The sequence below is a fragment of the Cebidichthys violaceus genome, unplaced genomic scaffold (assembly GCF_023349555.1).
Source record: "Cebidichthys violaceus isolate CVI_PGR_0920_01 unplaced genomic scaffold, fCebVio1.0.p SCAF_59, whole genome shotgun sequence".
Lineage (NCBI taxonomy): Eukaryota > Metazoa > Chordata > Actinopteri > Perciformes > Stichaeidae > Cebidichthys > Cebidichthys violaceus.
The window spans coordinates 39,916-61,545 of NW_027176805.1; the positions used below are offsets into that span (position 1 = coordinate 39,916).

General features: G+C 43.3%; 3 protein-coding genes across 3 annotated transcripts; 1 reads left to right on the top strand and 2 right to left on the bottom strand.

The window, feature by feature from the left end:
• Positions 1-1,541: 1,541 nt before the first annotated feature.
• On the bottom strand, positions 1,542-12,414 carry snx30 (sorting nexin family member 30). The gene is made up of 9 exons (XM_068732409.1): positions 12,109-12,414; positions 9,264-9,482; positions 7,856-7,966; positions 7,592-7,750; positions 6,756-6,945; positions 5,190-5,389; positions 4,221-4,310; positions 3,563-3,715; positions 1,542-2,821 (listed from the first exon to the last, which is right to left on the bottom strand). Exons 1-9 carry the CDS (start codon positions 12,229-12,231, stop codon positions 2,744-2,746), a joined length of 1,323 nt encoding a protein of 440 aa, XP_068588510.1. The 5' UTR covers positions 12,232-12,414; the 3' UTR covers positions 1,542-2,743.
• A 674-nt stretch (positions 12,415-13,088) lies between these two features.
• On the top strand, positions 13,089-15,896 carry inip (ints3 and nabp interacting protein). The gene is made up of 4 exons (XM_068732465.1): positions 13,089-13,416; positions 13,767-13,848; positions 14,035-14,122; positions 14,813-15,896. Exons 1-4 carry the CDS (start codon positions 13,392-13,394, stop codon positions 14,909-14,911), a joined length of 294 nt encoding a protein of 97 aa, XP_068588566.1. The 5' UTR covers positions 13,089-13,391; the 3' UTR covers positions 14,912-15,896.
• An 18-nt stretch (positions 15,897-15,914) lies between these two features.
• On the bottom strand, positions 15,915-21,075 carry LOC137888942 (uncharacterized). Its single transcript, XM_068732464.1, has 6 exons — positions 20,908-21,075; positions 19,734-20,013; positions 18,334-18,832; positions 17,578-17,751; positions 16,995-17,186; positions 15,915-16,862 (listed from the first exon to the last, which is right to left on the bottom strand). The coding sequence occupies exons 2-6, from the start codon at positions 20,001-20,003 to the stop codon at positions 16,555-16,557; spliced, it is 1,443 nt and encodes a 480-aa protein (XP_068588565.1). The 5' UTR covers positions 20,004-20,013; positions 20,908-21,075; the 3' UTR covers positions 15,915-16,554.
• Between the last annotated feature and the right edge of the window lie 555 nt (positions 21,076-21,630).

Sequence of the window (21,630 nt, forward strand, 5' to 3'; positions counted from 1 at the left end):
AAAGGTTAAACTGATAAAACAATCTGTTTTCAAAGCTGCCCGGTGGAGTTTTCTTGTAAACAAAGTTATGTTCACATTCAATCCGAGTCTTTGTGTGTTTTCTTGAGACACAAACGCAAAACACACACACTGCTTCTAGTGCTTCTAGTGCTTCTAGTGCTCAAAAACTCTACAGGGTGACTTTAACTTTGACGAATTACTTCTCCGAATCCCTGTTGCTGCTAATTTAATAACAGTGACTCTGTCTGTGAGGTTTGGATAAACCATTTAAAAAACATATTTTCATATAAGTTGTGACAATGAACATAAAAAGGATGGAAAATGTAGGAAATAAGAATACAAACAGCTCTTAAAGCAGTTAGTTTGGCGATAAAAATGGAGGTTTTTCTGTACATTTCATGTGAGAGATAGAGGAGCTTTGTTTTGTTCTGGCTGTGGCTCTTCACAATGGATTTAAATATTGTGTGTGTGTGTGTGTGTGTGTGTGGGGGGGGGGGGTGTACCATAATTTAGCATAAGTTCCTGTGGCTGCGGCGACACTGGACCACAGTGACTCAGAAAGCTTCTCTCAAATCGTACTGCTTCAAAATATAAACTATATTCTTGTGCCACCTCCCTGACTTCTTAGTGAGGAGAAACAAGTATCTGCTTTGTGCTTTTGACGCTCGAGGGGAAAATATAACAAAGCGACAACGTAATGAATCCAGTTCACTAGCAGCCGCAGGTGCTTCTCATCGCCGTCTTACAGCACAGACACAGAGGGCGTCCTCAGGAACTAGACAGACGGCTATAAAACCAGGGCGAGGACCATTCAAAGACAAATCGGACTAAAGGACATTTAAAAGAAACAACTAAAACACAAACCGGCACCTTAGTTCTGAGAGACATCAAATTACACTAAAACCTACTCTTCATCAAACACAAATGATCGTTTTGTAGTGCAATGAACTGAAGCTAAAATCAGGGTTTGTAAATGTGGCTCTGTGAAGCTCTGCCCTGCTCATCAGTGCTGGGGCTTTCTCTACTTTAGGCTGAGCGTAATGAGCTAGCAGTGAGTATGAAGACGCAGGAAAAAACGAAATTCCGAATTATTCGTGCATATTAGGAATAGCGATAAACTGTCAGCACGCTGCATCTGTCTGAAAAGTCAGCAATCACGATAATGACCCGCGTCCAAATGGGCTTTTTGGTCATTTTTTTAATGAAAGTGTCGGTCTGACATATAACGCTCAGGATACACAGACAGAACAAGCTGCTCCTCTGTTTACTGTACTGATAACAACATCAGCAGCGCTTCAGAAGCACTCGAGGCAGAGCAGGAGTTCTAAACTCCGTACTCTTTTCTGAAGGTGTTTTCAGATCATATCCAGCCTTCAAGACTCTCACTCTTCTTAAAACAAGACACAGATTTTGTTGATGGGGTGCAAAAATGCCACATGTTCCCATGTTTGAGTTTTTAAGAAATGTTCTGCGTCACTGAGGCAGATTACTGCAGAGGAAAAATGACATTTGACTCAAAAAAAACGTCTACGAAAAAAAAGTTTGACAGACGATTGTTTTCATTCGTTTCAAAAGAATAAATTACACTTTCAACTCCCTCTGTGTTCATTCCATTGAGTAAATCTGCTTGTTGCGCCATTTAGCATCCTCAACAAAGTGTTGGCTTGAAGAAGAGAGGGGAAATCCCCCCACAGCAGGTATAAATGGCAAAAAAAAAAAGCAAAAACAAAAAGGTGATATCATGAGAAAGCAACAGAAGCAGCACACTGTTAAGCCGATTTCAAAAGTATGAAAACTATTATCATCTTAACCACCAGGTGGTGCTGCTACAAAAAGCACACAATGACGACTAACAAAATGACTTCCCTGATAAAGCTCCACATTCATCGAAGACACCCACACTTTGTGTCTGTTTAAAAGCTCTGATGACACAGTTAGTTTAGAGTCACTGCAAGATGACAACAATGACAACAATGGGTTAGGGGAAATTAGGAACTCTTGGAAAAATGTCAACAGTAATTGCAAGTTTAAGAGTTTATGGGCTGAAACCTGGAAAAAAGAAATAGCAGGTATAATCCTTTAAATTAAGTATAAGATGTTGGATTCTAATTGACAGTCTATATGGGGCCTTCAGGAGGTGAAAGAATTGCATGAGTGTTGTTTCAGTGTGACATCTTAGAAGGGTTTTCCATCCTGACAGGGAAAGAAACTAGATCTTGGGGATGCTCTGAATACTACTTCATACTTCACACTCGCGCAACATTTCGCGATCGTTTCCGTTTTCTCCAACGCTGAAGAGTTGTCCTTCACATTTGGCTCGATGTGAACGTGGAGAGAACAGACCGAAAACACGCCTCTCTGAGGCAGCGCTTAATTAAACACATGTAGCATTGGCAACCGACTGTAGTTGGACATATGAAGTAGAAAAAGTCATTAGGAACGGAAAAAAAAACAAAAAACAAAAAAAAAACGAAGGAAAATGTCTTTACAGAGCAGGTCTCTCCTCATTCCCAGATGTCCCAGAATGTACCATTTATCACCAACTCTGCAGACTGTCAAAAGTCAGAGAGAGACGACTCCCCTCTGTACAATCATCTCACCGGAGAACAGGGGCAAAGTCCAGCAGGTCAAATCTGCTGCCTGGTTGGTCCTTGGCATGAGAGTGTGTGTTATACAGAGAGAGAGAGAGAAAGAGAGAGGGGGGGGGGGGGGGGGGGGGGCAGCGACGGCATGAGGAGAGGTTTCAGTTCGTCTCACTCGTTTTGTCTTCAGTCTGTTTGACCTGGAGGAGAGTTATGAGTGACTCCCACGCTGCTTGGCACTGCAGAGGGGGGAGGGGGGGGAGAGAGGAGAGAGGAGAGAGTTACCCTGTTGCAGCTTCATGGAAATACAGCATCTATCCATTTTTTGGAGGTTTGATCTCGTTTGGGGTGATGAGATGAATGCGGGAGTGTAATTGAAAATGTAGCCGCCGGCTCCTCCATCGCTGCCCTTGAGAAATGAATTGAACCGTTTACTGCTTCAGTCTGCTGTTGTGCTGGGCAACTCTCACGTGTGAATGTGTGCAACTGTGTCAGTGGGAGCGGGACGGTCTCTTTTACTAAAGAGCCTTCATGTTGAGTGAATCTACTGCAGGATGAATAAAAAGGTCAAGAGCAGACAGCTCACATAGTGCTCCGTTGGAATCCCAAAGCTCAGCTTACTACACATTAGATCAGGAGTCTCCAACTTTTGTTCCTCCGAAAGCTAATTTGACAAAATGAAAGTAGCCGAGAGCTACTCATGGAGGAGTAGAGTGTCGGTCTCGGACGGAGAGGACTCGGGATTAGACAGGATATACAGTACGTATATGGCAGTAAAAGAGGTGAGCCCATCATGGTGTGTTGTCTGCTGAGGAACATGGAGTTTATGGTCTCAATAGTTAGTTTCAAGTCTTCTTCAACACAGCATGATGTCCATTTTGGAAATGATGGTCCCATTAAAGCAAAAACAGACCATAAAGCGGGGTACACTTAAAGTTTATTGACGATGTAAAGTTCACGCGTTACAGCGGCGCGCGTACCTTTTCATAGTGGTTGATGTTTTTGTCGGCCATGCCGGTGAGAAGCTGTTTGAAGTCGTGTCTCTTGTTGCTCTGCCAGCGCTCCCAGTCCGCCTTCAGGTCGGCGTTGAAACACTCCACTTTGTCCTGGCACTTCTCTACCTCAACTGGCATCTACGGCGAAACAAGAGAAGAACTGCAGCTACCGGGGCTTTTTTAGGGAGCATTACACACACAACTACAGGTTACAGGCTACAACCGGGTGGTCTAGGTGGTGGTGGGGGGGGGGGGGGGGGGGGGGTTGGAGGGGGAGGGGTTGTGTTAGTGATATGTGAAATTTGACACAGTGACAGAAGACTTTGACCAGTTCTCCCTCTACAATACGGGGAATCTTTCTTTGCAGAGTTAGTACGGGATATGGACAAAGACATCCAACTAATTCTGGAAGCACTAAAAGCTTTTATTTTGAAGAGATTATGAACAATCTTTCATTCATTTTTTTTTTCTCCATTTTCCAGTTTAATACTATACTCATTGTCTGTAAAAGCACCACAGAAAGTGATGTTGTGAAGTGAACTTTGTGAACTACAGACACTCCCTAAAATGGGAACAGTGAACGCAGCATTTCTAAGGCGTCCGTGTGTGATAGGAGCTTCAGAAGGAGGAGGCGGCGGCTTACTGGCGTTCTGTCCTCCTGTTTGCGTAATATGGCCGCTTCTAGTCGGCCCTCGTACTCCGCCTGGCTCTGGTCTCGCTTCCTCAAAACGTTCTGTAATCAACCACAAAACGTCAGCCGTTTCATTTCGCACCGTTAGTGTGACATTCACTGATTCCGTAATATTCCCGAGAGAGGCGATATGAAAAATATTAAACGGAGCGAGATGCCGATTCAAGAGCTCGGCGAAAGCAGGATGTGAACAGCACACAAATTCAAAATTCTGATTTTTGGGACGTGCACGCTGCAAAATGTGTGCAAATGTGTGCAATTTGTGAGTGTGGTGTTGAACAAATTTTGGGTGCGTGTGAATCAGTTCAAAACATCTTGGAAAACAAACAAAATAAGTATTGAATCAAAAAGGGAAAAACTATATGACATTCCAAAGTCACAGTTTGAGTGACGCTCGCTGTCTGCTAGTATAACATGGAAAAGCATATTGGGCTTTCTAGTACAACCCTTACTCCAAAAAAAAAGTTGGGACACTGTGTAAAACAAAGAAAACAGAGCGGTATCATTTGCTAATCCTTTCTGACATATATTCAATTGAAAACAGCACAAAGACAAGATATCTAATGTTCAAAATGTCCCCAAAGCATTGGGACAGGGGCGTGTCTACCACTGTGTCACATCACTCAGTAAGTAAACTCAGTAAGCATTTGGGAACGGAGGACAAAAGAAACATTCTTTCCAATTCTTGCCTTTTAAAGGACTTTTTTTTAAAAACATGTTGGTGGCATCAAATTAGGAATAACTACATATTTACACAAAAAGTATCGCATTCTGTTTTATTGACATTTTACACTGGGTTATATCCTAACTGCTGGCCACTAGTGGCTAATTGCTGCACTGCATCCCGCTCTTTAGACCATCAACAAAACAGAAAAATGTCCAGCGAGACGTCTCTCGTCCCTCGTCCCTCGTCCCTCTCACCTTCATGGACTCTACGTAGAGGACGTACTCTCGGAGTACGGGCAGGATGTCCTGGCTCATGCTCTCGCCCAGGTCCTCCAGCGATCCGCAGCACGACGTCACGCTGCCGCTCACGCCCTCCAGGGGGCGCCGCAGCTCCTCCTCCGATCCCACCCAGCTGGAGTACACGCCGCCGTACTCACGGAGCTCCGTCAGGTACTCTAGCGGGGTTTAAAAGAAGGAGGTGGTTAGACAGGGACATTAAGAAGAGTTATGCTCTTCCTTCCTTTATGCAGCCGTTTTCACACTTCTTAATGACCCGGGGATAATCGGTGTCTGGATTTGAAGGTTGAGCAGCTAATACTTTATTACACTGCTGGACTGGAAAACCAATGAAAGCTAAACTTTCTCTCTTTCCTCACTTATAGAGAGAGCGACGTGTTCAATGGAAAAAATCTGGATTGCTAAATTAGACATGAGAGAGGGTGATGAGTGAACACCGGGCTGCTAAGTGAAGCATGCATGGCATTTGCCTTTTTTCTTTTTTTTTTTTTTTTTTTACACTCTGCGTCAGCTCATAGGCCTTTTTTTTTTTTTCTTCACTTCCCCGAGTTTCCATCTCATCTCCTCCAATATGGAAACGAGGTTCGTTTGCGCTGTCGATTTTTTAGGTGACAGACTGCGACATCATCCAAACCCCGAACAGATGGTGACATCGAGCGCTTTCACGCGGCAGATGTCAGGCATTTACATGTCATGCGTGAGTTAGGCCTGCACTTATCCACCATGCACCCAAAGGTCTGTGGGTTTTTTCTTCTCTTGACCAAACACAACAGCGCTGAATCAATACTGCAGATAAAAGGCACACAAGCTAGTTTTAGCCACCCGGGTCAAGACCGGACCATTGCATGACATAAGCTAACTTAGGAGATAGAAAATAGCTGCCAGTAAGGAGGTCTACTGAGAAGAGGAGCAGAGCACAAGGAGTACTACTTGAGGTGTGTGTGTGTGTGTGAGCACGCGCACACACACACACACACACACACGCACACACGCGCACACACAAGTTTCAAAATGTCGCTTCCTGGTGCCTAAAATACATTTCTGGTTGAAGTAATTATGAAGAAGTGGCTTCAGTTCTCTCGCCAGAAAGTGATTCTTATTCAGTATGTAACGTTCAGCCACAATGACGCTCTCTGTCAATGACAGAAGAATTGGTAAATGGAAGATCAAAGTTGTGTTGCTTTTTGTAATAATAATATCTATTTATTGACTGCTTTATGGTTATGGTTCATTTATTTGCCATTTTTAGCACTATTTCAGTGGAATCATTTTCTCATTTGGTCAGTTTTGTATTAATCCCTCTCTTTATTGCAAAACAACAATCAATGAATTAACTGGTTTATAACCATTTGCAAGCCTGCTGGGCCCTCCATAACATTTACAGTATGACTCCATTTTATTGGAACTTGGAAAGGGACCTTTGTTCAACAGAGCCAAAAGGCCCAAAACAGAAAAAGAAAAGAAGAAGGCAGAATCAGCAACCTCCAGGGGAAACAGGTAATCGTATTATGATTGTTCTGATACCCGACTGCTCTTTGAGGATCCTCTGAGCGATGCGGTCGATGGTTCCCAGCTTCTGGTTGAAGGTGTCCAGGTATTCTCCCATGGCGCAGAACTCGGCCGGCCGCGCCCGCAGCTTGTAGCCTCCGGCCGCGTGCTTCACCGACTCGCCCACCTTGGTCAGCAGGGCCAGACCCTGACGCTTGTTCAGGTCCTGCAGACAATCGACAATCAAATGACACGGTTACGAAGCGACTAATGTGTTAACGTAGCGATCATGGTTTTTTTTTGGATGTACCTTGTGCAACTTAAACACAGAAATTACACAACTTATATTCTTTTTCCGACAATTAAAGTGCTGAAATTGTCACATGCACGTTTAAAAGACCTCCACCGCTGCTTTTGTTGTTTTACTACTTTTAGTATTTTATTATCACCCTTTTTACATTTTTATATGGTTCTAGCATGCTTATGCTCCACTTTCTTTTCCAATTATCTTCCTGTTGCAGCATTATTTACCCCCTGGGATCAATACAGTCTGGTCTTTTGTCTCAGCTACTTGGAGACAAAACGTGTGACTGATGGCAGATCCAGAGAAAACACACACAAGAGGAAGCAGAGGGTCAGTATTTTCTGGTACCGCGTTATACTGAAAGATCGCTGCTGAGATTAGGCTTCTTTTTTTTTATTGTACATAATAACAGGCACTATGACAAAGTGCTGCATAAAATGAACTGCATGCAAGCATGTGACAGGAAAAGCACTGACTGACCTGAATTTGTCTGCGTGTTGCTCATAGTGAGAAATCGTTGGTTTTCTCGCCCCTGAAAATCAAACTTTCCGACTTTGCGTCGCCTCACCTTGGCAGTTAGGAAAGTGTTCAAATGTGGGTTGAAGGAGAGAACGGGGTGGTCGGAAACTCGCTTCAGGAACTTGTCCAGGGCTTTCATCCTCGTCTCCACGAACTCCTCTGAAAAACGATCCACCACGCCCTTCATCACGAACTTCTCTGGCAGCGGCTGGAGATGACGAGAGATTTGGAGAAGCAGAGAATGTATATTAAGCGTTTCTCGACGGAAAACCGGGACCGGTAAGTAGAGTGCGCTGTGGCTCGGTGGACCTACGGGGATGAGGTGGGTCGGCTGGCTGTCCTCCAACTTGATCCTCAGCCAGTCAAAGTCCTGGTAGCGCCGCCGCACACAGTAGTCCGGCAGGTCAAACTCGACCCGGGATGTCTGGAGAAAAAACACACACAAAACACATTTGCTGCGTTAGCTGGGAGGATACAGGATATAAAATACCTCCTAAATAAAAAGACAGTACTTTAGCACACAATTTATAGACATTCATTTGGAGGGTGGGCATGTCTCAATACATCTCAGCCCATTTAGGATAACTAGACATGCTTACGGACCTTAAAATATAGCTCTCTCTCTCTCTCTCTCTCTCTCTCTCTCTCTCTCTCACAATACGGTGTTAAACGACAGCCCCCACATGCTCTCAATTAACACGTAGTGTCCACAGTGGGCTGTGATATTTGTCCTCCGAGCTGAAGCACCACAGCGCACACAGCAACTGTAGTCATGACGCCACCCGGCAGCTCCTGGCAGCGCCTCCCTCCGAATCCGTTTCCTTCATTACGCGATGGAAAGGCCTCCAAAGCCGAGAGAGTCCCCCGCTGAAGGTCAGCGCAAATTTCAGTCCAGCCAGGGCAAGCGGCGCCTACTGGCAGACAGAAGGATGGAACAGAGGCTCCACCCGGGAAACACAAGTCCCTGAATACATCTAATCTGTGGAATATAATATTTTATGGGAAGGCTGAGGGACGTGACTTCCTAACTAGACTCCTGTCTGGTCCATCGCCCCCCTGGGATACAATCTTTGCCAAAATATGTTGAGATTTGCATGTCTGTCGTTAAAAACTGCTGCCTCTGCTATAACTTCCCAATCCTGTAGGTGGCTCATGTTGGCGTTTTGGGTAGAACTGAGAACTGCAACCTGCCTGAAGCCATTCCCGCGAGGCGGTTTACCTCCACCATACTGGTCGTTTGGCATGTTTGATCCCATTAAATACTCATTGTGTGCATTAAGATTACAGGAAGCAGAGCGGTTTACAGCTGCCTGGGTTTTAAGAGTGAGCAGCTGACGGTGAGGAACATATAAAAAGTAACGTTTTTGCATTAAAAAAAAAGAAGAAAGAAACTTTCTTTCATCAGCCAGCTCATAGCGCTTTGGTATTAAACTTGCTTTGAACACACCGTCAAGGAGAGTTTTTAAAAACAATCACGAAACACAACAAAACATGACAAATAAGAGGGAATAAGAATAATAAAAGGAAGACTAACTACTCACTGTGATCGATTAGCTACGGTACAGAGGTATTAATTGTATGGTTGGCAGTAACTGTTGATTGGCAGGTTGGCTAAAACATGGTCAACAAACACTATGACCCCCATTAGATGACACGTTTATTACTACTGTCCACGGAAAACCAAGCAGGCAGTGTCACCAGGACACCAGCCAATAGCAGACCTTGGTGGAGACTCTGTAGGTGATGTAGGTCTCCATGGTGGACACGTGCTTCTTCGGGTCGTCGACCGTGACAAACAGGTCACGGGTCTCTGCGGTTTCTGCGTAGGGGTCCCGGACATCTGGCTCCAGATCGTCGTCCAGCTGCAGCCTGTTGAACAGCGACGACGTGGAGGCGGGACTCGACGTCTCGACCGGCGTGCCGTTGGTCAGCCCGGCTTCCTGCGGGGACGGAGACAATAGCGACGTCAAAAAAAAAAAAGGGGAAACGCTGCAAAACAAAGAGCTGATAGATTGATGGCGATGGCGATGCAGTTGTTTCTCTGTGTCAATGGGGCTCTTGTTGAGGCGGCCGCTGCGTACACAGCCCACATCGCCCGACACGACTGCTGTCTCTCTAATTGAATGATGGACGAGAGCAGAGAAATGGAGCATCTGTGGTCTGGGGACACTTTTCCAAAAGGTCGAATACAAAACAATTTCCAAGTGTGGGAAAAACAATGACTTGCTATACCATCTCTAGGTTGACAAAAAGAAAAATATTTCATTTTATTTTTTATTTATTTTGATATACTACTCCCAAGATGACAAAAGATGGTGTAAAATATGTGGTTCAAACTATTTCAATTTTTCAGTTCTTTGGATAGCAGCATGTAGAGAGCAAACAACAAATATCCCCCGCAGGCTCCATCCAAACACAGCAAGAGCGCTCAAAAAAAAAAAAAAAAAGAAGCTATAAAAAGCAAATAACTGGACAAAAGTGGATTCTGCGGAAACTGTTACTCCTATAATGAAGGGACAATCTGTGGAGTACAAAGGATGGAGCACGTCTCTACGGTGGATTGATGTCTGGCTATTGGTGCACATTTAGAAGGGACTTCGTTCAGCAAACAGCCGGGACTGCAGGCAACAGATTGCTAAATGTAAACGAAGATTAAATTGTAACCACTGCGACAGGAAGGCAGAGTCTGCAGGGCTGCGTCATTAAAACTGGATCATGAATTAAAACGAACCAAAATATCTCCCTGCATCAACCTGAACAGCAACATCGGATTTGATCTGGCCTCACATGAGGAAGGAACCGCTTTTGTCAGCTAATGTTCAACCTTTTAACACTTTTTTTTTCTGGACACACGCACACACACACACACACACACACACACACACACACACACACACACACACACACACACACACACACACACACACACAGGATTTCTGCAACTTTCCCACTCAGTGAGAAAAAAAAAGAAGTGCTGTCTCTCACTCTTACATACACACATATCTCTCTCTCTCTCTCTCTCTCTCTCTCTCTCTCTCTCGCTCGCTCTCTCTCTCATATATAAACACACACACACACACACACACACACACACACACACACACACACACACACAGAGAGAGACAGACAAGCTGCTGACATTGTACATGCACTTTTCACACTGTGGTGCTAGCCTGCACTGGTAATCACAGTTCAGATAATTGCATTGCGTTGCATCACTTCACCACTGTGAATGAACAACCAGGCCAGCGCAACACAGCAACGCTCAGACAGACAGTAAGGACAGAATATACTGGGGGGGGGGGGGGGGGGGTCATCTGAGTTCATGCGAGTTGTTGTGAGATGTATGAATGTAATAATAATCATTATTATTGTGATAAGGGAGTGTATAAATGCCTGAATAAATATATAATAAATGAGTCCACAAAGGTGGCACAGTACTCTAAATGTAATTATCAATAATAAGAAATGTTAATACATGTTAAAACAACACACAAAATGACAGAAAATCATGAGATATATGTGCAACATGTTGTCTAATAGGTTGATAATAGTTCTTTAGACATTAGTAAAAAGGGTTAATATTTAAACATTTTTAAGAATGCAAAGTATAGAAATCCTTTGAAAAAAAATCCGATCCAAGGAATCACTTGTTCCCAAGTTCCCATAATCTAAATTCCCATCGACTTTTATTGAAGTGTGTTGACAGACGGTTACTAACAGACCAGAACAATTACCTCCTTGCTCGTGGGCGATATACAGTCTACGGCATAAACAAAGAAACTCTCACAGGCTTCACATTTTCAATTAGTGAGGAGGTTCTCTCTTCCTCTGGATATTCATGAATGGAAGAAAGGAAAAAAAAGTAACCTCGTTGGAAGAATGTATCGCAGCATCTCTTACTGGCAATAATAACTGCAAAAGTGTGTCACTCTTAAGTAAATCAAGGGCAGAAATAACCAAAGCGTCGTGATTTGTTTGCTTAATATAACGTGATCCTTGTTTCCACAGCACACACACACACAGACACACACACACACACACACACACACACACACACACACACACACACACACATATACATACAAAGACGGCAGGTCCCTTTCAACTAGAAACCTGTTCCCTAACCAAAATGCGTGTAAACAGGAATCAGTGTGATGCAACACGTGTAAACACATGATCCAGTTTACACAGTAACCTCGCGTGTGTGTACTTTGTGAGCATTAGTAAGAGCATCCCCTCTATTATGTTGTTGATGTACAATAATACAACCTAAGTCCTTTGACAAGATCTAACGTTAACTAGCTAAAGGCTCAACTCTAACCTGCAGCCAGGCTTAAAAAGCAAATATAAATAATAAACATTAACCAGAAAGGCGTCGTTTAATGATTATCCTGTTTTCTCCGATTAACTTCCATCACTTTGCTACTACTTATCTAATGGATTTAGCCACAAGTACTGAACACATGTTAGTGTAACGGTATACAGTGTAGTTTGGTTAAACCTCTTCTCTCCATCATCTGGTTAATCTCAACCCGGTCTCGGATCAGCCCCAGCGGACCCTACCTTGTCCCCTCCGACGCTGACGGTGCCGGAGAGCTGCTCCTCGGCGGCGGACAGCGGGTGGAGGATCTCCGCGATGGGCTTCTGCCCCGAGCTGGCCAGGCCTCTCGGAGCACCGACACTCATCCTGCGGAAGGCGGGAAGACGTGGCCGGGTATCTGGGGACAACGGCTGTCCGGTTCCTCGCTGCAGAAACGGAAAGTATAGAGAGAGGACGGGTTTTTTTTCTCCTCTCCGTTCAGTGTCTCTTCAGTTGATATGTTACACCCGCTGGTTGGTTACTACTGTCAGCTGACTCCCATTGCGCAGCTCCGGAAGTTAAACTACACGAACCCGGATGTAAACACATGCATCACGTGGGAAACGGGCAACGAGTGGAATTCTAAAGATCGTCTATTGAGAAGATCAGTAAACTGTTATTTGAAACCGCTAACCCTGCTCATTTTTTATTTCATTTGTGTTTTATCAAACTATTGTTCCCAAAGGCACGCTTGAACACCCATGCTTAAATGTATTGATCATATAAAGCAGGTAATTGTCAGGTGTAAAAATGTGGCTCATTTGTGCTCTTAGTTATTTGTGCGGTAATTTTGGAGATTTATACTTGAATTCTAATGTGTATATACTGGACTCCAAACAAGCTGGGCCTCATACGATGTAGTGATTAATTAAAGCTATGTTTAGTTTATATATATATATATATGCAAGCATGATAAAAGTATGTATATATATATATATATATATATATATATATATATATATATATATATATATACTTTCATATATGTATATATATATATATATATATATATATATACATACTTTTTTTATATATATATATATATATATATATATATATATATATATATATATATATATATACTTTTATCATGCTTGTTTACTAGTCTTTTGTGGCATTTTCTTGATCACCGGAAGTAGAACAGAGTGACACCTCTTGGTATTTTACTACTATCTAACCTCCCTATCTGACAAACCGGTTCTTGGTTTTCAAGAAGTAAAATGCGTCTCATCATCCGTACATAAGCAAGAGTTTTATCCTAATTTTTAACTTTCAGTTAACGTTACTGTTACAACAGCAAGTACTGTGTAGTGTGTATCCAGCTCCAGTTTAAGTGATATCACAAAGGGGGACTTTTATCGTTGTCCGTTATCCACCAGTGCAACATTAGCTGGGTGGAAGGAAACACAAATAAAACGTGAACCATTAGCTAACAATCCTTTCTGTACGTCGTTATTGCGACCTGCCTCTCGCTACCTGAACAGACATGGCTACTAATCCTCCAGGACAAGGTAAATAGTTTGTTTAGGGGACACACGGTATTATTATTGAGGTCTTTGTCTTTATCGCGCTGTAACTCCAGGGGCGTAGCTACGAATTCTGCCCCCCCGGAAACATTTTGCTCTGTCGTTCCCCTTTGAGGAAATATAGCTAGCTTTAATTGTCTTTCAGCTTATATACATCAATTTCCCTCCAACATAAAAGCTGAAAAAAGTCTATGTTTAAAATATATATAATATATTTATTTATTTGTTTTACTCAAAATGTCTTTAGATGCAGAAAGTAATGTTAGCTGATGCATATTGTTCCATCCCTCTCTCTTCCCTTATTGTCTTTGTCTCTTTCTTTTCTCTCCATCTAGCCTTTCCAAACAAGGCACGGGTGGCGATCCTGGCCGAGCTGGAGAAGGAGAGGAGACGGCTGTTAAACGCTCCTGGAGCGAGGTAGGGATGGTATCCATGCGTGGAGGTGTAACGGGAGTCTCCGTCGCAACCTCTGAGAAACATTGTAACAGTGTAGCCATATCCATGGTATATATATATATATATATATATATATATATATATATATATATATATATATATATATATATATCAATAATCAAATCTCCTCTCCATCTCATCCTGCAGCATCTCGCTGTCCAGACCGAGCCTGAAGGAGTTCAGAGACAACGCAGAACAGCAGCACATCGCTGCCCAGCAGAAAGCTGCCCTGCAGGTGGGACAGTCGAACACAAATCACATCTTCATTTTACACACGTTTGACATCCAGCAACAAGTTACACAACAGATAAATATGAATTAAAACAAAAACTATCAATACTGCAGTTACTCATCCTATGTCTTATGTTGTCTTATTCAAATAATAGTCGTACATATAGTTGTGGAGTAAATATCCAGTTTGGTTTTCATTCAGTGTCAGTGACTTCCTGTGTTTTGGCTTCATGTATTTTAAGACTGATTTTGAGAGAGTTAATTCTGCAGTTTCTGACTGATGCAGGAAGCATTATTGTAAATCACAAGGACACTTGTACCGTCACTGGCTTGAATAGAGGTCTGAAAATCATTATGAGAGAGAAAGAGAGAGAGAGAAAGAGAAAGAGAGAGGGAGAGAGAGAGAGAGAGAGAGGTTTCAAGGCAACATGAAACCAGCATGGTTGTTGGTGCATCAAACCTCAAACACTGATATGCTTTAATGTGGCATAAAAGTCTCAAAAATAATTTTGCCAAACACAGACACTACAGGGTGGTTAGCTTAGCTTAGCATAAAGACTAGAAATGGGGAAACATCTAGCCTAGCTCTGTCCAAAGGCAACAAGCTACCAGCACCTCTATTGTTTAATTAATAACATTATAAAATTGTGAATTGGGTGAATAAGCCTTTGCCTGACTGCGTCTTCTCTTGCAGCATGCACACACGCACTCGTCAGGCTTCTTCATCACTCAGGACTCCTCGTTCGGGAACCTCATCCTCCCCGTCATTCCACGCCTGGAGCCGGAGTCTTGACCGTTTGACCCGTCGTCCTCCCGCTGCTGCCCGGCGTGACGCAAAGCATTCAAACAACACACGCGCACACCAGACCCAACGTGTCTCCCACTTTCACTCTTTTAAGTCTTTGGATTAACGGACAGTTGTCTGACGTGTCGTGAACGATCTCAGGGGAGTGTGAATCTGTCATTTTTTTTTACATTTTGCAGGCCGACAAGCCGGCTGCTTGAAATTGGGAAAGCTTTCGAGGAAAACGTGAAGTGGGAAGAAGGTTCCAGATAGGCGTGAAACATCCTGTGAAATTGTGCAGGGGATAAAAACAAAATCACAGAAATACTGTACATGCCATCCTGCTCTGTTGCCTTTCACCGCACTGATCCATAAAATGCACATTTGGTCAGGGTTTTTACATAAATGGGTTTTTGTCAATATTTGATAATAACATTGTTACATTCAATTGTATATATATATATATGTATATGTATGTATATACATATATATGTATATATATACATATATAGTGAATTTCAGTTTTTATTTTTGCAAGTTTAAAAAGGGGTTCGAAGCATGGTCACTGGCTGTGTTTACATTATAGGATTTAAACCTATAATTTTTTTTTTTTTTTCCCCCTCACTTCTAAACTTTGCGTTCACGTCCATGTTTTAAAGTGATCCATATTCAAAGAGAAGAAAACGTTCCTTCATCCATGGGTCCTTGGTGTTACCTGAGGAAGGCAACCGTGTTGACATGTTGGGGTCTTTAACCCATATTTATTAAAGGCTTTACATTTTCAATCATTCACTTGAGTGCCTAAAATTGGATTTTTTTTTTTATGCCACACCGTGCCCATGGACAAAGGTTGTTGTTTTTTTTTCCTTTCTAAAACAAAAGACTTGCTTAACTTCATAATGCTCACTGTTTTTAGGGGATTTATTGTAAAACTGTTAGGCAGACCACAAAACAAGCAACATGCATAAAAAACATGAAGTCACTGAACCTTGAATACTTAAGTCTCCTCATTGATCGGACTATTTACTGGAACATCAAAAGTCGAGTCTTTTTAATATAAAGTGGTTGGAGTGACCGCCACAGAATAAACCAGTTTCTACTTGGACATCACTGTTACCAGCCACGACAGCAAAGCTGGTGTCGTTTTCACCTTCTGAGTCTATCTGAAAGTGTCATCATGGCCAAATGGGGTCCTGGAGACACCGACTGTAGCGGTGGGTGTGGTCCATCATCAAGGGGCCGGAAGTAGTGGAGTAGGAAGTGAGGAAGGGGCCGTTACCACCCCCCCCACACACACACACACACACACACTTGGTGTGATCCCATCGCAAGATGGTCTCTGAGCTGCAATGACTGCACTTTTAGGTGACTGTCCCACAGAATCTAAGAACAAGAGCTCATTCTTTCAACCGTACGAGGAACATCCATTGGACAGGAGGAAGAAAGTATACGCAGCCACAGAAGCAGAATGTAAAGCAGCTACACAATGATTAGAAGTACACAAGATTGTGAAAATTACAACAACCTTGCGATATAAAACCTGGAATAAGTGGAGGACCACAGACTCGGATGGTGCAGTGTCTAACAGTGAAATGAAAGCTTCCTTTTCCTACGTAGGCCTACAAGAAGTGTGCGTCGTAGTCTACTTGTCCTCACTTGGACACTATGGGCAGTAGTTCGCCTTTCGCCTTCATCGTTTTGATCTTGGCCTTAATGTTGTCATCCATGGCCTGTCGGCAGCGGTGGGCATAGTGTGCCAGCGTCTCCTCCTTCTCTTCCCACGGCGCCATGGCATGGAACACCGCGGGGGCGGCCAGGCTGAGCTCAGCTATGGCCGCCGTACGGGAAATCGTGTTGCGGTCCACGCCAACCCGGTCGAAGGCCACCTTCATGGAAACGCTGCAGCGAAACTCCTGGAGGGCCGCCATGTAGCGCGCTATTACGCCCACCACGTTTTTCACTGGAGAGGAGAGGGACAGCAAGAGATGGACACATCAGTACACGTGAAAAAAAACAAAAACGAATGCCACATTTAGGATCGACTGTTCATTCCACTCTGGGGTTGTTGCTCCTGGATGCGTCGTGTCCTTACTCCTGACGCGGGGGTTCTCTCCGTCCCGGCTCCTCTTGCTCTTCAGGGTCCGGTGGCGCTCCAGAGGGTGAAGCTCCACTTCCTCAAAGGAGTCAAACATTGTCGGGGAATCGGCCCCGGCCACATCGTCAGAAGAGGGCATGTGGGAACTCCCCGGTTCCATTGGATTAGAGCAACAAGGCCACCTCTTCTCTAGCGTCACAAGTAGAAAAGGGACAACTCTGAATTTGGCTAAGGTACCAATAAAACGTCATACAGTGCGGCAAAATAAACATTTTAGCTGCAGAATTATAGTTAAAATTAATAGTAAGAAAGTATTTTTTCAATGGCTTATTTCAGTTTTATTTTATTTTCATTTTGATTTGATTGTAGATGTTTAAAGTAGCAGTTATCAGTACTATTTTCCTTACTGGTTGCATTAATTGTAATAACATTGTTATCACTAATATGTGAGGAACTTATTATTGCAATTTTGCACGACAGATACTCCACAAATAAATATAAATCTTATTTAAAAGTGCCAACGAACCGTGAAACTGCCATTGAAGTCATCAGCGGGTGGGTTTTCAAACCAAACTCTTACCTGGCCGCAGTTTGTCTTGCAGGAAGTCACAGATGAGCTCCGCTTTCTTAGTGAGTTCATGCTGCAGCAGCTCTTTGTCCTGCTTCAGACCGGAGATGATCTCCGTCATCCGCTGGTTTCGGCTGCGCTCGGCACAAAGTAACACGTGCAGCTCCTCCAGCTCATCCTGCTCTCCTGAGATTTACATGAAAAGAAACGCCAACAGTCAGAAACAGGAAGTCAGACAGTTGGATACAAGCACACGTAAACATTTGGTAATGAACTCTTTTATATATTGTTTTGTATTTTTCAATAACAATACATTCTTGTGTTTGAACTTATTTCTAATTAAAGCTGGGGTAGGCCGTTTTTTTTTGCGTAATTGTGCAAAAAATGCCATAAAAACCTTTCAGCATATTGTATTTCATTTTCTCAACATTTTCTCTCCATCCCTAAAACACTTCACTGATATTTCTCTCTATTTCCCGGTTTGGGTTGCTTTGTAGTGTAGGAAGTTGTTACTAATGCTGGAATAGCAATTTCCTGCAGGATATAACGCCGTTGAATCACGCTTTCCCCGAAAGTAACGTGCCCTTGCCTCTGTATTTTTGCAGAGCAGCCAATAGGAACGCCGTCTCTCTGAACTGACCTGCGATTGGCCGAAGCCTCCCGACACAGGCTAGAGGAGATGCAGGAGTCGAGTTTTCCTTTAGACCACTTGAATAAAAATATGCTGAAAGGTAATTATGGAATTTATTGCTCACAACAAAGCTGTACCCGCAGTCTTCTCTGTGGTCTCTGTGGCGGAGCTGCGCCTCTCGGCCTGCTCCGTGGTCCCCGTCGTGCAGCTGCCTCCTCCCAGCAGCTCCGTCTCTGGGTCCTCTAACCTCTCACACTTCAGATCCTGTCCATGCAGTGGTTGAGGGCAGAGTGGGACGGGCTTTTTGGGCAAAAGTGTGTGTGTGATTTGAGAGTGTGTGTTTGGTGCCCGACAAGGCCGTGGCACATAGTCCATCACTGCCAGCCCCCCCGTGCCAGCTGTGTTAGCAGCAGTGTCGTGATCCTCGGCCGAGGTGGCTTCTTGCTTGACCTTCTTCCTGGTCGCTGCTCTTCCTGGAGCCCCGCCTCTTTTCCTGGACGGGCGGGGCTCGTAGTCGCCGTCTTCGTCTGTGGCCGACGAATCACACCCAGCAATGTCAAACAGCCGGCTGCTGAACTCCTCCCCGTCTGACGCTGCTTCGCTATAGCAGAGGTCACGCGACGCCCTCGCTGTCACCTGGAGGGTAATGAAGAGAGAAGAGACGAGAAATAGATGTACGGTGAAAAGATGAGCATGAATCTCTATGTGAAGAGGCTGAATCTCTATGTGACGCCAACAGGGTTTAACTGACATGGCCTGCTCAGTGCAAATGGAGTATGGAATTTAAAAAGGGACATTCAACCAGGAACAGATGTATAATGTCTGACGATGCCTGACGATGTCATCAGAGTCATCTGTTTGACAGGAAGCCTGCATTAAAAAAACATGGCAGACGTGGGCATTATGGGACGTTTAACAAAAGATGCAATCGATTTGAAATCTGGGAATCGTAGGATCCAGAGTTGTTGGAAGTTCATTTGTACTAAACCGGAATAAAGTAGGGATCTCTGGGCCTCTACTGCATCGATTTGAACCATTCTTTTAAAAATGTGTCTCTTTCAAGCCCCCCAACTTTGTGTAAGTGCAGTAATAAATCACTAGAGCGCCCTTTTAAAGCCTGTATGTCTAGGATTTTTAAAAAAAGCGTGTCTCTTACTGGTGATATCAGAAAAGACACTTGGGTAGACAGCAAATCAAAATTTAATTAATCATATTATTTCTTAATGGTTCCGTTTCTCAACACAAATGAACACAAATGTATTCACACACTGATTTCTGGAGGACAATGTAGAAACTAGAAGCAAAGACCAATCACTGCCTCATGTCGATGATACAACCGCCGTACCTTTAAGAAGACGGTCTAAATTGGACATTTATGGCTGCAAGGGTATGAGCGTCATCCCCGTTAACATTGTATGAATTGTGGATTTCTATACAGTTGAACGTTTGTATTGCACCATTGGCAATGCATTTGAATACATTGATGTATTAAAGTTGTACTGAAACACAGACAAAGCACCTAAAATCTCTGCGTTACCTTATTGGACCGGCGCCCTCCGACAAACCTCTCCTGGCCCTGGCCGGTATTTGTCGAGCCCGACCATAGCCTCTCGCTGCTCCGGTCCCTGAGGGGCCAGTGGTACGAGTGTCCAGCGGCACAACCCCACACGGCGACAGGGACACCGCTACCATGGAGACCGGGTTCTGGTGTCAGGCTGGGGATGAGGTTGCAGATGGTGCCGTGGCTGTGAGCCCAGCGGACCAGTTTACAAAGACTGTCTGAGGTGGTCTGAACCGGGTCGGACATGATATAAAACCTGGAGAAGAGAGAGAGAGGGGAAAGTGTTGAGTTCTGTTAAATCACTTAATCAAGGTTTACCATTTTTGATGCCAACTAAAGCTTGTTTTCATAATGAAGGAATTAAGATTTGTGATTCAACTGACTCACTTTTTCCATAATACCAGAAACATTTATGTGTTTCTTCAGTTTGTTCACCATCTTTAATTTCCAGCACCACTAACATGTAAAGGATTGTCTGTTTAGTGCAGCCTCTCACAGTCCAGCTGATCCTTAAGAAACTTTCCATTTATGATTTCATGTCCAACCAACAGATCAAAATGCACTTCCTTGCACATCATTACTTGTATGAACGTACTGTCATCTGTTTGTTTGTTTACCATATGTTATTGTACATTTTAATATCTTTCTAAAGAGATTGAGGTAACTTATCACACCGTATGATAAAGAAAAGCATCATATTCCTATATTTGGGAGGCTGGAACCAGCTAATGCTTGGCATTTGGCAAAACAACTAAGCTGATTATTCGATTGTGAAAAATAGTTCATTTTGGTGGGTCAATTTTCTGTCAATATTGCCTAATCGATTAATCATGAATCACTGCAACTTTATAATAAATCAGCAATATTCAATTGACAAAGTAAAAAAAAAAAAAAAGGCTTAAAATACAAGAGAGTCAAACCTCTCTATAGGCTACAGTTCGCTCTCAAAACAATAACACAGCTGGATGAGCGACTTGAAGACGCAACTTTTACATTGAGCTGAAACTACAGTCAGACCGACATCGGGGACAGACGGACATCTTGTGGATCACCAGACTGCCTTCATGCCTATCACCTCTGTCTGCGGGCAGACCACCATTCATCAGGCACCAGAACAAAGCGACAGATCATTAACATGTCTCATATTTACCTTTTTGTTTAATACTATAAACTAAAACACTCCGGCTCATCACAACGTCCTCATTTATCCCGCACCTGTCGGGCCGCTTCAACGAGGCGACTATCAATTATGTAATGACGCAAATGAGGTTTGATGAATTATCATGAATAAGAGATGTGCAGCGTTTGTTTAATTATTACATTCGTTGTCTGGAAGCAAAGACTGTATTACCAGAATTCAAAGTGAAAGTCGCTTTACTGCCGTCTGCTGGTCAGGAGGAGGAACTGTTGTCTCCTGTCACTGTCTGATTACACTGACCGCTAGTGGCCTGGGTGGGTCAATGCACAATACTGAATATATTATTATATTATGTCATATCATATCATATCATATCATATTATATTATAGTAGACAGTTTGGCATACATCCTGCGCATATTTTGGAGCGAAAGTGTAAATTCCATGGTAATAAAAATAAATAAATAGCATCATATGTGGCAAACAAATGCAATAATTGCACGTGTTTAGGCCTAGTATTTTTTTGTTAATTCTTAGCTGCATTAGGATCACAATCCCTCCAGAATGCGTTTTTGCATATTGTAAATTCACTTGATGGTTTTGTCTTCACTCTGTTTGATGCAGATGTGCTTTTCACAATGTGTAATTAGTTAATTGAATTGTGGAGAGAAATAAAAACATAATTGACACAAAAAGCAAACCTGAGGATTTTCACTTCACTGGGGAGATGCGATAC

Coding starts and splice junctions, on each gene's coding strand:
- inip (XM_068732465.1), top strand. CDS start 13,392: ATGGCTACTAATCCTCCAGGACAAG. Junction 13,417..13,766: donor TACTAATCCTCCAGGACAAG/GTAAATAGTTTG, acceptor CTCTCCATCTAG/CCTTTCCAAACAAGGCACGG. Junction 13,849..14,034: donor TTAAACGCTCCTGGAGCGAG/GTAGGGATGGTA, acceptor CTCATCCTGCAG/CATCTCGCTGTCCAGACCGA.
- snx30 (XM_068732409.1), bottom strand. CDS start 12,231: ATGAGTGTCGGTGCTCCGAGAGGCCTGGCCAGCTCGGGGCAGAAGCCC. Junction 5,390..6,755: donor GATCCTCAAAGAGCAGTCGG/GTATCAGAACAA, acceptor AAACCCCGCTAG/AGTACCTGACGGAGCTCCGT. Junction 2,822..3,562: donor ACATCAACCACTATGAAAAG/GTACGCGCGCCG, acceptor CCCCCTCTGCAG/TGCCAAGCAGCGTGGGAGTC.
- LOC137888942 (XM_068732464.1), bottom strand. CDS start 20,003: ATGTCCGACCCGGTTCAGACCACCTCAGACAGTCTTTGTAAACTGGTC. Junction 17,187..17,577: donor GCAAGACAAACTGCGGCCAG/GTAAGAGTTTGG, acceptor TTGTGACGCTAG/AGAAGAGGTGGCCTTGTTGC. Junction 16,863..16,994: donor AGAGAACCCCCGCGTCAGGA/GTAAGGACACGA, acceptor TCTCCTCTCCAG/TGAAAAACGTGGTGGGCGTA.